Consider the following 17,179-nt stretch of genomic DNA (forward strand, 5'->3'; position numbering starts at 1 on the left):
TGCATAGAGAGCATCCTGACAGGAAACATCTCAACCTGGTTCAGGAACAGCACCATGCAGGACAGGCAAATCCTACAGAGGGTGGTTCGATCAGCCGAACGCATCATCTGTACCAGGCTCCCTGACCTTCAATCAACCTACAGCAAGCGGTGCTGGACCAGGGCCAGGAAGATCGTGAAGGACCTCAGCCACTCCCACAATGGACTGTTCTCTCTGCTGCGATCAGGGAAGCGCTTCTGCTCCCTGAAGGCCAACACAGAGAGAAAGAGGAGGAGCTTCTTCCCGCAGGCTATACGAGCTCTCAACAATATCAACACTACATAGGACAGAACACTAATACACTCCTTCACTTCCAATCACTTCTGGACTCAATCCCCCAGAATCCTTGCACACTTTTTTTTTTTTTTTTTACTCTTGCAAAAAAAATTTTACTTTCTACTGTCACTTTACTCACTTGCACACCTTCGCCCTAAATGTTACATATATTTTATGTTAAAAACATAAAAGTGGAATATTTGGTTATGTTTGCAATATTTGCTTATTGGTTCACTGTATACTTGCAATATTTGCAATACTGTGGTCTGTAGCAGTCGCTAAAACATTTCACTGCATATCATTCCATGTATGACTGCGTACGTGACAAATAAAATTTGAACATTTACGTTGAGTCTCGTCTTGATTCGTTCACCTCATAATGGTCCATTGACTAAAGTGAAAGTGAAGTGATTGTCATTGTGAAACACTGCAGCACAGCACACAGTGACACAACAAAATGTGTCCTCTGCTTTTATCCATCACCCTTGGCGAGCAGTGGGCAGCCATGACAGGCGCCCGGGGAGCACTGTGTGGGGACAGTACCTTGCTCAGTGGCACCTTGGCAGCTTGGGATTCGAATTGGTGTTACCAAATTCTGTGACCCGTCGAAGTCCGTGACCCTAGATGGCGCTGTGCCGCAAAAGACGGTTAGAATCCTACCTACAGGCCACATCTGCCCCAGATACCAAGAAATTTCGCCATAATTTTCATTGCAATGCAAGTAAATGCAAACACACTAAAAAAGTGGCTAACACTGGCTAAACTTAAAAAAAGTAATCTCTCGCACTAATATTTTAGCATTGACATAATGTAAATAAACAGGTCACAGCAATTTTAATTGGTTTATTTGCATTACATATGCATGCACTGAAAAAAGTAAACCGTAGCTTTTTTTTCTCATTCCAATAGTTAAAAAATATTAGTTTGCTACTGACAGCAGGTATGTTTGGTTTATTTACATTACAGGAATGCTAAAATATTCAGAGTGACAGATTTGTTGTTTTTTTTTTAAGTTTAGCCAGTATTCACTTTTTTCAATGTAAAATCTTGCCTCTGGCTCCAAATTTGTCAGGGCCGAACCTAAATTCTTGTCCAGTCTCTGGTCGTCTCTAAACTGAACTACTGCAACTTCTGTAGAAGATTATATGACTTCTTCATCTTGTCCAGAATTGTTCTGCAAGGCTTGTCTACAAAGTTCCAGAATTTCCACAAGTTCAAAACACTAACTTTAGCCTTCAATGCAAGAATCAGACCAGCTCCTTCTGATGTCTCAGCACTGATTAAACAGCGGGTTTAATCAGTGTACTATTACAATACAGTAATTACAATAAATAAATTACAATAAATAAAAGTTTTCAGTAAGCATTGTCATTCTTGTTATGAAAGAAGTATGTGCCACAGTAGCAGATGGTCACCAACCTAAAGGCTGGAAGGAACATCTTCATTTGGGCATGAAGGCCGTAGACAAGTTAAAAACATAAAGATATAGATTCCTCAAGTGGTTGGTGGGGAGGGGGGGTGCAGTGGCCTTCACGTCACATAAACAGCCAGTGCCTTCCAGACGCTTACAAAGGCAGACGAAACAGCTGTGATTGTTGTGCTAAATATTAGTACAGACTAAATAACCAAACCACAGCAATCGGCCTGACAAGGTAGACATGCAGAATTTCGAAACATTAGGGAATAATTGAGTTTTAATTACTAGCATAAGAATACAAGCCGTGAGAAATGTACAAAGTGTGTAAGGTGCACATTATATTGAAAGTGAAGTGATTGTCATTGTGAAACACTGCAGCACAGCACACGGTGACACAGCCAAATGTGACCTCTGCTTTTAACCATCACCCTTGGTGAGCAGTGGGCAGCCATGACAGGCACCTGGGGAGCAGAGTGTGGGGATGGTATTTTGACCGTACAGTTTTCTCTGGTGTCTCGGGATTTGAACCGGCAAAAAAAAAAAAGTGAAGTGCATTTAACCCATCACCCTGAGTGAGCAGTGGGCAGCCATGACAGGCGCCCGGGGAGCAGTGTCGGGGGACGGTGCTTTGCTCAGTGGCACCTCAGTGGCACCTTGGCGGATCGGGATTCGAACCGGCAACCTTCTGATTACGGGGCCGCTTCCTTAACCGCTAGGCCACCACTGCCCCAGTAATTGAAGGCTTCTGATTACGGGTCCACTTTCTTACCCTCTTGGCCACCACTGCCCCTAGATTTAATGTGCTAGCACATTGAAAAAAGCTAAATACAGACCCAATGATTAGTGTTTTATAAATTTTGAAGCACTGTCATGTAATTGAATGAATGCAGTTCATTATGGCCGAATTGAATGAATGATAAAAAGTGCAATAATACTATTTATAAAAAATGAAAACTAATTTTTAGCTGGTCCAACAGTCTTCTGAGCAAAAATCAAACCCAATTTCTGATTTTATAGCATGCATGACAATTTGAGTCATGTTAACAATATTAGCTAGATAAAAAATATCATATTTGTACAGTGATTTGATTGTTATACACTGCGACACAGCACATGTGCACACAACGAATTGTGTCCTTACCCTCGGTGAGCAGCAGTGTGTGGGCACAGAGCCATGCTCAGTGGCACCTTGACAGATCGGGATTCGAACCAGCAACCTTCCGATTACGGGGCCGCTTCCCTAACCGCTAGGCCACCACTGCCCCAGTGTAATAAGACTTACCTGACTTCCTTCAGCTTTTAACTTTTTACACAGCAGCACAGCACACGGTGCACACAGTGAAAATTGTCCTCTGCATTTAACTCATCACCCTGAGTGAGCAGTGGGCAGCCATGACAGGCACCCGGGGAGCAGTGTGTGGGGACGGTGCTTTGCTCAGTGGCACCTTGGCGGATCGAGATTCGTACCGACAACCTTCTGATTATGGGCCCACTTCCTTAACTGCTGCGCCACCACTGCCCCTATCTCCCATCTATCCTCACCACCTTCGATATAGGGACTATTCTGACCAGCTGCATCACTGTCTGGTTTGGGGACTACACCGTATCAGACCACAAGACCCTACAGCGGATAGTGAGGACAGCTGAGAAGATCATCGGAGCCTCTCTTCCCTCCATAACAGACATTTATCACACGCGCTGCATCAGTGAAGCTGCCAGCTTCACCCTCTTACCATCTGAAAGGTGGTAATAGCTTATAGCTTAGGTGCAATAGCTTCTTTCCACAGGCCATCAGACAACTGAATACTTTCCTCTTTGGACTAACACGCACACACTCTACCTCTGTTATTTTGAATGATCTACTAATGCACCATTCCATTTTGCACAGCAGTATTTGCATCTTTACTTTGCACATTCATTATTCATTTAACCAGTCTAGTGATGTCTGTGTCAGTGTTGTCTACATGTTTTTGGTTAAATGTTATTCTTGCACCGTCTGTGTCCCCTTTTTGCACTTGGCTTTTTATGTAGCCCGGTTTTTCTGTGTCGCACATGTGCACTTTATTGTCAGCATGTAACCTTGTTTAAATGTAGCACCCGTTTTCAGAGAAATGTTGTTTCCTTTCACTATTTACTGTCTAACATGTATGTAGCTGAAATGACAACTTCAACTTGAACTTGGCCTGTCGCAAATGTCACCACAACTTCCTGTACCTGAAACGTCTGACTGTTGTCCCACTAATAATTCTAACTGTTCAGAATGCAGCGTGCCGCTGAGCATGTGTGTACAATGTAACAGAAAACACACACGCACACACACACGCACACACGCACACACACACACGCACGCGCACACACACACGCACGCGCGAGCATTATTTTAGTTCAGGTCCCAACAGTATGAACCACGCTGTTCAGCAACGTAACGTCCAAATCTGTTCGATCACGTTTTTACTAATTAATGCGGGTTTTTAACACTTTTACCGACGCTCTAGATTGTTTCCTTGTTATCGCTAGAGCGTAAAAAAGATGACAGGAAATCCTCTCCCAGATGTAGGGTTGCCAGGTGCCGCGAGAAAAATACGTTCTTTCTTAATTCCTTTAGACAATGTCATTATGTATGCGGAGAAAAGGGGGTCTGTACTCTAAGCAGCAGTGGTCTGTGCTTTACATAGCTGATAACTGTGCGTCAATTGTTTTAAGGCCCTTATGTGGACATAAAAAGTAAACAGAACAGTACTTAAATTCATGCATGCATCATTTTTTTTAGTTATTTACTCGACTCATACATCTGTGTTTCATTTACATTTACATTTACATTTACATTTAGAGCATTTATCAGACGCCCTTTTCCAGAGCGACTTCCAATCAGTAGTTACAGGGACAGTCCCCCTTGAGCAACTCAGGGACACAATGATAGTAAGTGGGATTTGAACCTGGGTCTTCTGGTTCATAGGCGAATCTGTTACCCACTAGGCTACTACCACCCAGTTTCCGTATCCTCTTGAAACTGATAATGCAAAATCCAACCAGCCACACTGACTACAAATTATATGTAATCATACTCCGGCGATACGTTCATTATCTTGGCTTTATTTTGTAAGAGTAGCAAATGAATAAAAAAAACACTACTCGCTATTGTTATTAATGAAGCCACAAGGTGGCTTTAACCTGGCGGATCTGGCAACGCGGCGCGGACGCTGCATGTACAGTTAGGTACAGTAGGCCCGTCCAGCGACGTCACGCGGGCCAGCCAATCAGAGCTCAGAGGAGTTGCCGTCAAAACGCTGCAAAACCGAGCGACGGAAACGTCCCCTGCTCCGTTACTGTCTTACATCAGTCGAGGGACATGGTCCTGTGCGACACGTATTGAACGTTCGCCAGAGAAGAGAAGATGTCAAGCATGCTGAACGCGGCATCCACGGTGAAGTGGGACCGTGCGACGCTGTTGAGGCGGGCGGCCGTCCTGGCGGCCGCTGCGTACGGCGTGAAGACGCTGTACCCCGCCATCCGCAAGCACCTCGGCCGGCCGGCCGCCAAAGCCGAGCGGAACGGCTCCCTGGCGGCCAGGGCATCCCCGGCGGAGCCGGCGCCGGGCCACAGGACGTCGCCGGGCGTGGACGCGGAGTTCTTCGCGCAGCTCCTGGACCTCGTGAGGATCATCTTCCCCCGGGTTGTGACCAAGGAGCTCGGGCTGCTGTGCCTGCATTCGGTGGCGCTGGTTTCGCGGACGTTCCTCTCCATTTACGTGGCCGGCTTGGACGGCAAGATCGTCAAGACGATCGTGGAGAAGCAGCCGCGGAGCTTCGTCATCAAGCTGATGAAATGGCTCCTGATCGCCATCCCGGCGACGTTCGTCAACAGCGCGATCCGATACCTGGAGTGCAAGCTGGCGCTGGCCTTCCGGACGCGCCTGGTGGACCACGCGTACCAGACGTACTTCGCGGAGCAGACGTACTACCGGGTCAGCAACATGGACGGGCGGCTGGCCAACCCGGACCAGTCGCTGACGGAGGACGTGATGATGTTCGCGCAGTCCATCGCGCACCTGTACTCCAACCTCACCAAGCCCATCCTGGACGTGGTGCTCACCTCCTACACGCTGATCCAGACCGCGCGGTCCCGCGGCGCCAACGCCAGCGGCCCGACCCTGCTGGCGGGCCTGGTGGTGTTCGCCACCGCCAAGGTGCTGCGGGCCTGCTCGCCCAGGTTCGGGAAGCTGGTGGCCGAGGAGGCCAACAGGAAGGGCTACCTGCGCTACGTTCACTCCAGGATCATCGCCAACGCCGAGGAGATCGCCTTCTACAGCGGCCATAAGGTCGACAACACCCCGTACATTTACATTTACGGCATTTATTAGACGCCCTTGTCCAGAGCGACTTACAGTCAGTAGTTACAGGGACAGTCCCCCCCCCCGGAGACACTCAGGGTTAAGTGTCAGGGACAGGATGGTTAGTAAGTGGGGTTTGAACCTGGGTCCTCTGGTTCACAGGCGAGCATGCTACCTACTAGGCTACTACCACCCATAATGTTCTAGTTTTTGGATGCACCATGCTGTCATAAAAAATGTTTTTTTTTTTTGGAAATAATAGGAAATCTAACAATTTTCTTGCAGTTCATTCATCCACCCTACTCATTTTCATTTTCTTCTGTTATCTCAATAATAAGTGTGTAAGTTAGATTACATGATAAAAATACAGTACAGGCCAAAAGTTTGGACACACCTTCTCATTCAATGTGTTTTCTTTATTTTCATGACCATTTACGTTGGTAGATTCTCACTGAAGGCATCAAAACTATGAATGAACACATGTGGAGTTATGTACTTAACAAAAAAAGGTGAAATAAGAGAAAACATGTTTTATATTCTAGTTTCTTTGCTCTGATTACTGCTTTGCACACTCTTGGCATTCTCTCGATGAGCTTCAAGAGGTCGTCACCTGAAATGGTTTTTCCAACAGTCTTGAAGGAGTTCCCAGAGGTGTTTAGCACTTGTTGGCCCCTTTGCCTTCACTCTGCGGTCCAGCTCACCCCAAACCATCTGGATTGGGTTCAGGTCCGGTGACTGTGGAGGCCTGGTCATCTGCCGCAGCACTCCATCACTCTCCTGTGTTCATTCATAGTTTTGATGCCTTCAGTGAGAATCTACCAATGTAAATGGTCATGAAAATAAAGAAAACATTGAATGAGAAGGTGTGTCCAAACTTTTGGACTGTATGTCCTTTGACTGAACGGACGTTTATAAACACAAGACACAGGATGAAACGTCAATTAATATTCAATTAATATTCAATAAAAGTGTGAATGGTTTTACTACAAAGCCTTATTTGAGATTGGGTGTTTTGTGGTGTATTTAAACTTCTGCAGGGTGTAGCGTTTGTAATTACATTGCATGTCTGACACTGTTCACACACACCGTTCGGTCCTCTGAGCTGATTTTCTTGGTTTGACGCGTATGTAGGTTGAGATGCGGCAGCTGCAGAAGTGCTACAAGGCCCTGGCCGAGCAGACGAACCTGATCCTGTCCAAGCGCCTGTGGTACATCATGATCGAGCAGTTCCTCATGAAGTACGTCTGGAGCGGGAGCGGGCTCGTCATGGTTGCCGTGCCCATCATCACCGCCACCGGTTATGCTGACAGCGGTGAGTCTGGCGGTGGCGTCACGCTCTTGGGCAGTTGATCTCTGATAATCCTTTAGCGTAATACGAAATTCTCTGTATTATTGTTCGAATCGGGTGAATCTTACAGGAAGCCGGTGCTGGTTCAGTGCATTCCATCTGTCACCACGCCGGTAGTCACAGACTCCTCATTTGCATTTGAAAAGCCAATACACCCACCCACCCTTCCCACCCCCCTACACCCAATTGATATGCGTATGCATTTGTTAGCCAAAAGAGGAAGCCTAAGTGAAATGGTCCAAGGGAATGAAAGGGTACAGAAGATAGATATAGACTGAGATTTTACAATAGATAGATAAATCAATAGATGTTGCATAACTTACGTTATCACGACCTTATGTAAAAAAAATGTTGCTGCTGTTGCATTTACAGAATAAAAGAAAGCTAAACCTCTCTGTCACAGTGGAAAGGTTTGGCTACAGAAGGTTTATTTAAGTTTTTTTTTCTTATGGTCTAATGAAAGACAGCAAGGTGGCGCTGTGCTACTTGAAAACCAATAAATCAATTTATCAATAAAGTGACAGATTAATCGATTATCAGAAATCAGTAGTTGCGGACCTGATAAATAGATTAACATTAATTGCATTTGTCCAGAACGACTTACAATCAGTAGTTACGGGGACACCATGGTAGTAAGTGGGGTTTGAACCTGGGACTTTGTGGTCTCCTGGTTCATAGGTGTTACGATAGACATACAGGACAGGAACCTGCCAGAATTTTCGAGGGAGAGTTTCTCTTTTTCCTGACGATGAAACAGATCTAAGATCTGAGAGGTACATGTGTTACGTAAGAAAGAATCATTGAGCGTGGCGTGTCTTGCAGAGCTTGCCGACGGTCAAACCCAAGTGCTGGTGAGCGAAAGGACTGAGGCGTTCACTACAGCGAGAAACCTCCTGGCTTCGGGAGCGGACGCCATCGAGAGGATCATGTCTTCCTACAAAGAGGTGGGTGCCGTCAAACCTCTTCCTCTTTCGGTTGCCCGAGGCCTCGTTTGCTTTGCATTGTCACACAGGTACCTGTTTGTTAGTCATGGCAACTCCTTTGTCCTGAAGTGACCTTCTCGTCTGTAAAAATGCGATATGAAAACACGGTTTTGGGCTTGAGCAGGGCTCTAGAGTTCCAGCGATTGAAAGGGATGAGAGAGATCTGATACTTGTTTTTAGCATGGCTCGGGGCAGATCCTGACAGGTCCGATTTAACTACATGTTGCGGTGGGATGCGTCCCAATGTCACGCTAAGAATGAGGAAGTAGTGGTCATAGCAAGACTACACAAGACTGCTACTTGGTGCTAGAACCGTGTGCTGATTGGCCAATGCTTTGTAGAAGAACTATAAAATTGTGGAGTTGAAGTGCAAGTGATTAGTTGCCACATGTGACACACCGCAGCAGAGCACCCAGTGCACACAGGGAAATGTGGTCTCTGCTTTTAACCCTTCCCCTGAGGGAGCAGTGGGCAGCCGTGACAGGCGTGGGGACATGGGGACGGTGCTTTTGCTCAGTGGCACCTCAGTGGCACCTTGGCAGCTCGCGATTTCAACCGGCAACCTTCTTATTACGGATCTGGTTCCTTACCCGCTAGGTCGCACTGCCCCATAAATACATGGAATGGGTTACGTCATTAAAGTCAGAGGTCATTCAGTGAGATACATATACACAGTTGACAGCAACTGGAGGTCTTCTAATGCTGGAGACTGAAGGACATGAGTGAAGGAGAAAAAAATGCTTTCTGGAAAACATGTTGCATGACTGTTTTAATTCATTGCCTGACTTTACTTCTTGTGACTTTGTGGTCTTCTGGTTCATAGGCGAGTGTGTTACCCACTAGGCTGCTACCACAGATCAGTCCTGCTAATTTGGTGGGGCAGTGGTGGCCTACTGGTTAAGGAAGCGGCCCCATTCGAATCCTGATCTGCCAAGGTGGCACTGAGGTGCCACTGAGCAAAGCACCGTCCCCACACATTGCTCCAGTGATTATGATTATCCACGATGCATCCCATCAGTTTTTCTACATTACTGCACATTATGTTTTCACCAGTGAGATGTGATTTAAGGCTTCGTCCACATGGATGTCTGAACCAGATGGTTCTCTGACGTTCAGAGAGCGTCCGTGTGGGCGAGGCTTTATTCCTACCTGGAGCAGTGCTGTACTCAGATCAGGCAGCCACGGTCACTACCGGCGCCAGGCAACATCACCAGGCAACGGCATTATGATAGAATTGTGTACTGCATCAATGCAGGATCGTCCACGCCTGCATCTCGATGCATCAGTCTGTGGCCACGCAGCCCAGTTCCGAGTGAACCGTGATGCACAGTGTGTTCTGACACCGATCAGCAATCGACCTATAGTGGCTCTACTATTGGATTGTACAAGCGGGCTGGTGTGCATCTGTGAATAATGACAGGGTCACCGGTTCACTAGTTCTCCTTCCTTGGAGCACGTACTGCTGTAAGACCAGGACCATCTCACAAAGAGCAGTTTTGGAGATGCTCTGCTCACTTGCTGCCTCACTTGAGTTGAATGATTGTCTGAGCTTCCCCCACGAGACATGTCTTCTGCAGCAGACAGCTTGGCATGGTGGGGTTTAAATCCACTGCTTTTCTCTCCCTGCTGTCTCTGAAGGCATCAGGTACACTGAGGTAGAGTGTGGATCTACGTTTAAATGAAATTCTATGTATAAAGAACAGTTTAAAATAAAGAGGAAATGGTTTCAGTTCCGGGAACAGAACAGCAACCTCATTGTGAAATATATTGGTCAGGCTCCATTTGCATATATTTCAGCATGTGACTTTATGTAGTTACATACATACTGTACATGGACAGTGCCTCAAGTAGAGTTATATTTTTAAAAAAACTCAAGGCTATTATGTGCGTAATGTGGTGTCATAATCTGGTTTCACCTACCTGAATCCAGATTACGGTCTTTCTGGGGCTTTGTGACATTACAGTCTGTCCAGCAACCCCTTCTCTTTATGCTAACAAACTCTGTCACCCCCCTGTACACTGCACACCATTTTTTTCCCATTTTGTGCTGCAGGTCACTGAACTTGCTGGGTACACGGCCCGAGTGCATAACATGTTCCTGGTTTTCGACGAGGTGCAACAGGGCATCTACAAACGCTCCTCTGTGTCGTTATTGGCCGTGGGAGAAAATGAAGCCCCTGGAAACCCTGAGATGCACATTGATGGGCCTCTGGAGATCAAAGGTGGAGCTCAATATTGCAGCTGTCGCCAGCCGACACGCCGGCCGGCCTGTGCATGTACACTTGGACACAGATGCAAAGAGTAGTGGCCTAGATTAAGCAACAAACTAGTTCACTTTCACACTTTTTCAATCTGAACTGACACTTTGCGCTACATGATTTTGCTAAAAAGCCCACCCTGCTGCAGCCTGTTTAGTGTGGGATTATAGCCCCGCCGTTGCCGCCTTGGTGAGAATTGAGAAATTATTAGGTTGTAATTGCATGACATCTACCACATTCATCTATAGAACCTAGTCAAGCACAGTACAAGGAAATTGGAGATGTTTCTAATAATCTGGCCACAAATTCACTGATTTATCTTTTGCATGTGAGGCATTTTTCTGTGAAAATACTTTTGCCTTTAACCTCTCTTTTTGTCATTAATCACCATGTTTCCTGTGTACTTTGTGTAGCTCTTTGTCATTTTGTATTGAAAGTATAGATCTTAAGTCCTTAATCCAGTAACTCTATGTTAGTAATATACTAAACACATGGGGGAAAACACACATGGAATGGAGTGTGGAACCACCGTGAAGTTTAATGGGTAAAGTAGTTCAAAGTAAACATCAGTACACATCAGCTGACAGGACAGAAGGTTGACCTTCTAAGTCTTATCTGCTCTTTAAACCACTGAGAGTTAAATGATTTCAGATAGGTATGGAGCACCAGACTGGTCTAAAACCTAAAATAAGCAGAGTCAGTTATTAGGCATCAAAACAAGGACATTGTAAATACACTGACATTAGATAAGGCAGTAGTCACACACACATAAAAATATACCATTTTAATTAATTAAATAGGCCCTTCATGAATGCCACAAATTGTAATGCTGTAAAGTAATGTAACAAAAGGAGTAATTAACAGGTTAACAGGTAAAGGGCAGTACCTCTCTGGGATTTCTGTCATGAGCATTACGTTTGTTTAAAATCCTTCTCTCTGTTAGAATGATGCAACACATAGGTAATTGTGTGTTGGTCCGCGTTAAAAGAATGCCTTTATTTTCTTTTTCTTTGTAGGGAAAGTGGTTGATGTGGACTGGGGCATCGTGTGTGAAAGCGTCCCCATTATAACCCCCAATGGCGATGTTGTAGTGTCTAGCTTAAACTTTAAGGTAAGTGAGTAGCTGAAGTCAGTAATCTGAATATAGTTATGTAGCATATATCCGTTGGATGGATGGATGTGAACAGCGTACCTCGCCTCACTGTACAGGTGGAGGAAGGGATGCACCTTCTCATCACTGGGCCCAACGGCTGCGGCAAGAGCTCCTTGTTTCGGATCCTCAGTGGCCTGTGGCCCGTTTATGGCGGGCTTCTGCACAAACCCTCTCCACAGCACATGTTCTACATCCCTCAGAGGTAGGACACGTGTCACGTCGTTGTGATAAATGTGTAATACCTGCTATGGTTACATGTGCAAAACATGTTACATGTTAAACCAATGCTTTGCTCGAAACTCAGTAGCCATAGGCGAGTCTTTTGTCCAGAAGCCCACTTTCACACAGACTGAACACAGTTCAATAAGAACTTGAAACACACAAGTATATAAATGCAGATTGCTTTGGCATTGCCTTTTACTTTCAAAGGATTACCAGCCCCTCCCGTCTTTGCAACCTTTTTCAGAAAATTGAAGCAATAAGCATGCACTGAAAAGAAAACTTCCTCAACTAGTCTGTCACATGTAATATTTTAGCATTGCCACAGTATAAATAAATCAAACAAACCCGCAGTCAGTAGCATTATAGTAAAAAAAAAACTATTCATTCGTAAGCATAATTTAGACAGTTTAGAAGAGCAAAGTAATATTTTTTAACTGCCTGAATGAGGGTGGTAGTAGCCTAGTGGGTAACACACTCCTATGAACCAGAAGACCCAGGTTCAAATCCCACTTACTACCATTGTGTCCCTGAGCAAGACACTTAACCATGAGTTGCTCCAGTGGGATTGTCCCTGTAACTACTGACTGTAAGTCGCGTCTGATAAATTCCATAAATGCGAATGAATGAGGAAAAGCACATTAAACAAATGACAGCTATGTTTTATTTTTTCATTGTGAGCTTCGACAATCATAACCCATGAACCCCCCCATGAAAATTTGAGCCATATGTACTTGACTCTCACACATTACACATACATTAGACTTGGAAGCTGATGTCGCAGCAGGTTATTTCGGAGCGATCTGTGTAACTATTTATAGTGCAGCGCTGTAGTCGTGATCCGTGCACTATTGTATTTTTCGTCAGGTTAACAACATAGATGCCATTGTTACACCTAAGCAGCTTAGGGGAGTTCCCACGCCTTGACCTTAAACTGAAATTGCCCGCTGGCAGGGTTCATACGCAGCGAGCCGCGTGTGCTTTTGGGATAAGATGGACAAACGGTGCAGGTGTAATGCGAGAGAAGCGGTAACTGAACCCCAGTGACCGGTGACAGGATGGAAACCAGATCTCCAGTCAGGAACCCATGGTGAAATATTTACCAGTGGCTCCAGGTTGCAAGCTTAGGCAAGGTGCAGGAGAGCGCTGATTATTTTATGTGTGAGGAAGCGAATCAGAAGCAGGAATTGGTGGTCTGTTGCTGACCGTGCCCATCCCGCAGGCCTTACATGTCCATCGGCACACTGCGGGACCAGGTCATCTACCCTGATTCTCTGGATGACATGCGTGAGCGGGGCTACCGGGACAAGGACCTGGAAGTCATCCTGGACATTGTCAACCTCAATCACATTGTCACCCGTGAAGGAGGTAAAGATGGTCAGGCACCTCTCTCACTCATAACTCCTGTAAATTCGTATTATAGCGCTCCATCCTGCGAAAGCAGCTTTGGCTTATCAGGTGAACAAACAGACCTTTTGTAACATATGTGTTGTTTTAATACGATTGGTTCATATTGTTTGGTTGCATGAATGGGTTTGTGTGAATATGAACTTGGTTCCTAGCAGGATAATTGGATTAAAATAATGCTCTTAATCTATCATTTCTATAATTTCTAAAGCTCTGGTTGCTTTACAACACAGGGGGTAAGAAAAGATAAGATAAGATCAAACTTTATTAGTCCCACAAGTGGGAAATTGCATTTGTCACGGCAGAAAGTGGATAGAAACAGAGGTAATAGCAGCAAAAACAAATACTTCCAGGGTCTCATACAGCATTAGACTGGAGTTGCAACAAAAGTGATTTCATATTAAGTAATAAAGAAAGATTCATTTTTACTTAAACTAAGTCTAACTGCATTCCTGAGAATAAGAGTTATGATGAGTCCACATCATAACTCCTAGGAGCAACTTTGGCTTCATTTCATCATCATTAAACTTTACTGCCATCTACAGGATGCATGGTCAAAGGCTTCAGTGCTGGTTGAGGGAAAGTGAAACTAAACTCTGATCTTTCCAATGACATGGATATATATATACAGTACAGGCCAAAAGTTTGGACACACCTTCTCATTCAATGTGTTTTCTTTATTTTCATGACATTTACATTGGTAGATTCTCACTGAACGCATCAAATCTATGAATGAACACATGTGGAGTTATGTACTTAACAAAAAAGGTGAAATAAGGTGAAAACATGTTTTATATTCTAGTTTCTTCAAAATAGCCGCCCTTTGCTCTGATTACTGCTTTGGACACTCTTGGCATTCTCTCGATGAGCTTCAAGAGGTCGTCACCTGAAATGGTTTTCCAACAGTCTTGATGGAGTTCCCAGAGGTGTTTAGCACTTGTTGACCCCTTTGCCTTCACTCTGCGGTCCAGCTCACCCCAAACCATCTCTATTAGGTTCAGGTCCGGTGACTGTGGAGGCCAGGTCTCCACTTTTTGTTAAGTCCATAACTCCACATGTGGTCATTCATAGTTTTGATGCCTTCAGTGAGAATCTACCAACAAAAATGGTCATGAAAATAAAGAAAACACATTGAATGAGAAGGTGTGTACAAACTTTTGGCCTGTACTGTATATCCGTGTATATATGTCCACGTGTGTATGTATGTGTGTGTGTGTATTATTATATTATAATAATAATCTGTTATAAGCATTTGACTATCCAGATTTTACTGTTCCAAAACCCTTGAGGACAAGCATGATGTGTCCTATTATTTTCAACACACCAAGCACCATTATAATATTGCTGTAATATTTAATATCATACCATGTTGCTGTTACCTCCATTTAGATATTTGATGTGACGTTGCTTTTTTTGTGCAGGATGGGATGCAGAGATGGACTGGAAAGATGTGCTGTCTGGTGGCGAGAAGCAAAGGATGGGCATGGCGCGCATGTTCTACCACAAGTAAGAGTCCATCCCCATCTCACAGCTTGGTGCCACTGAAAACTAATGGCCGGAGTTACAAAAAGACACTCCATTTGCATGTGTCCTTCTTTTTGTTTTTTTATGATACCACCTGCTAGTGTCCTCTGTCGGTTAAGCAGCAATGGCATTGGCCCTATAGATGTGCAAATTAATCTATTTGCAAAAGACTGTCGTTAATGCATATTTAAATGAACCCAAGTTTTGGTAGACCTCAGGTCTGAAGCACAGCCTAAGAAATTTAATTATTCAATGACCGTTTCCTTTTTTTTGTTTAAGGCCAAAGTATGCTCTGCTGGATGAATGTACGAGTGCAGTCAGTATAGATGTGGAAGGGAAGATCTTCCAAGCAGCAAAGGATGCTGGGATCTCCTTGTTGTCAATTACTCACCGGCCATCGCTCTGGTAAGTCAACATGAGCCTGTGGATCAATAGAGACTGTTATTCTGATCTGGCTACAGTGCAAAAGTCCGGGGTTGCTCGGAAGGTATCAGGTCAAGGTTGTTGTGCTGTTAACAAATGGACATAAATGGACATAAAAAGACTATCATCGTAAACTAAAAGATTTACAGATTTGTTTGATCATTGAGTTATGCAAAATATATTTGTTGACCTAGTTTAAATCCTGGGAATGTTCTGACTGGCCTCCAGTGGAAATTTGAGTGAAGTTAAGGATGAATTATTTGAATGTAAAAGTTTGTCTGCTGCCCTTTCAGGAAGTACCACACCCACCTGCTGCAGTTTGATGGCGAGGGCGGCTGGCGCTTTGAGCAGCTGGACACGGCCACAAGGCTCTCCTTGACCGAGGAGAAGCAACGACTGGAGTCCCAGCTGGCTGGAATTCCCAAGATGCAACTGCGGTTAAATGAACTTTGCAAGATCCTGGGCGAGGATTCTGTACTCAAGACAGCAGACGTCAAAGATGTGGAATAAAAAGCAAGGGACAAACAGTCGAATGTGCAAACTGCTGACATAATTTTAATATTGATTATTATTATTCTTTTTTTAGTTATTTCCTTTTTTAATCCTGTAAAGAAATGTATGGATTACACCAAAGCAAGTGAAATCCCCACCATGGCTCCTTTAGAAGCCCAGTAGGGTGAGAACTAGTGCCTGCCCCCACAAAATATTTATGTATGTAAATAAATTGGCCAAATGATCAACCCACCCATGCAACTTCAATCACACGTCTAGAACAATCACAGCACAAACCTGGCCTATGATTTGAGTTTTTAACTGTGAGACTCTGAGATGCTGCTGAATTCTCCACAGGGACAGTTGATCCCAGGAGGCTGAGATGGTGTTATATTTTTTGTTAAATGCACAGGGTGTTATATATATATATGTACATATATCCAGTGTTACCTGTAGAAGTTTCTTCCCTCTACATTTTGAACATTTCAGTTTTGGGTATTTTTTTCTCCAGTGAGGTACATGTGACGTAGCTAGTTTGTGTCTATACTTTGTTGTTTCTGTATGTTCATACATTCATTTTTGTTTTTAATGATTGTATGTATTCCTGTGGTAGAATTGTTTCAGGGGACAGCTCCCACACAGACAGAGCTAGAGATAGCTCCCTGAGGTCAGGATCACCGGCAAGGGGTTTATCGTACAAACACCAAGGTCACCGATCATGGGCCATATCAGGCCTCATCGTGGTTCCTGGTGGTTACCTGGACTTTTTTTCTGCAGTGTGTGACCATGACCTGCAGCTCCTTTCAGGCTGGAGTGGGAGAGCAAGGCATGCTGGGAAAACCTTTTTGTATATTGGTTACAATAACTGTTCGTCTTGGTTTTGTTTAGTTTTTCTGGTTAAAAATGATGAAGCCAGGTATATTATCTGTTCCTGGTTTCATAATGTGATTTTATGAAATGTTTATTCCTTGAACATTCTGAGTTTAGATTTATTATATTTTGGAAAAGCTCTGTTTGAAAATGCTGATTTGTTATGTTCAAATATTAACTTCTGTGTTTAACACTTGAGTATTTGCCTTGATTTACTGAAATGTTTCAGCACATAATTATGTAGCATTCAGAATGTTACAAGCAATTTCTTACTGGCAGATGAAGCTATTGCAGGATGCCAGAAAACTCTTGTCACTTAAATTAGAAAAAAAATGGTCCATTAAAAATGTCAAGAAAATATTTTTACATTTTTTATAATCTGCATGAATCAAATATTAACCTGTTCTAAGCAAGTTTGAACAAGATTGACTTCATTGTTC

At 44.2% G+C, this 17,179-nt stretch overlaps 1 protein-coding gene across 1 annotated transcript; it reads left to right on the plus strand.

Annotated features, from left to right (window-relative positions):
* The first annotated feature begins 5,003 nt into the window (after positions 1–5,003).
* On the plus strand, positions 5,004–16,930 carry abcd2 (ATP-binding cassette, sub-family D (ALD), member 2). The gene is made up of 10 exons (XM_028954611.1): positions 5,004–6,050; positions 7,194–7,374; positions 8,233–8,354; positions 10,447–10,615; positions 11,668–11,762; positions 11,861–12,006; positions 13,246–13,391; positions 14,852–14,936; positions 15,234–15,359; positions 15,671–16,930. The coding sequence occupies exons 1-10, from the start codon at positions 5,127–5,129 to the stop codon at positions 15,885–15,887; spliced, it is 2,211 nt and encodes a 736-aa protein (XP_028810444.1). The 5' UTR covers positions 5,004–5,126; the 3' UTR covers positions 15,888–16,930.
* The last annotated feature ends 249 nt before the right edge of the window (positions 16,931–17,179 follow it).

This window comes from Denticeps clupeoides, chromosome 15 (assembly GCF_900700375.1).
Source record: "Denticeps clupeoides chromosome 15, fDenClu1.1, whole genome shotgun sequence".
Lineage (NCBI taxonomy): Eukaryota > Metazoa > Chordata > Actinopteri > Clupeiformes > Denticipitidae > Denticeps > Denticeps clupeoides.

Coding starts and splice junctions, on each gene's coding strand:
- abcd2 (XM_028954611.1), top strand. CDS start 5,127: ATGTCAAGCATGCTGAACGCGGCATCCACGGTGAAGTGGGACCGTGCG. Junction 11,763..11,860: donor TGTCTAGCTTAAACTTTAAG/GTAAGTGAGTAG, acceptor CTCACTGTACAG/GTGGAGGAAGGGATGCACCT. Junction 12,007..13,245: donor ATGTTCTACATCCCTCAGAG/GTAGGACACGTG, acceptor CCCATCCCGCAG/GCCTTACATGTCCATCGGCA.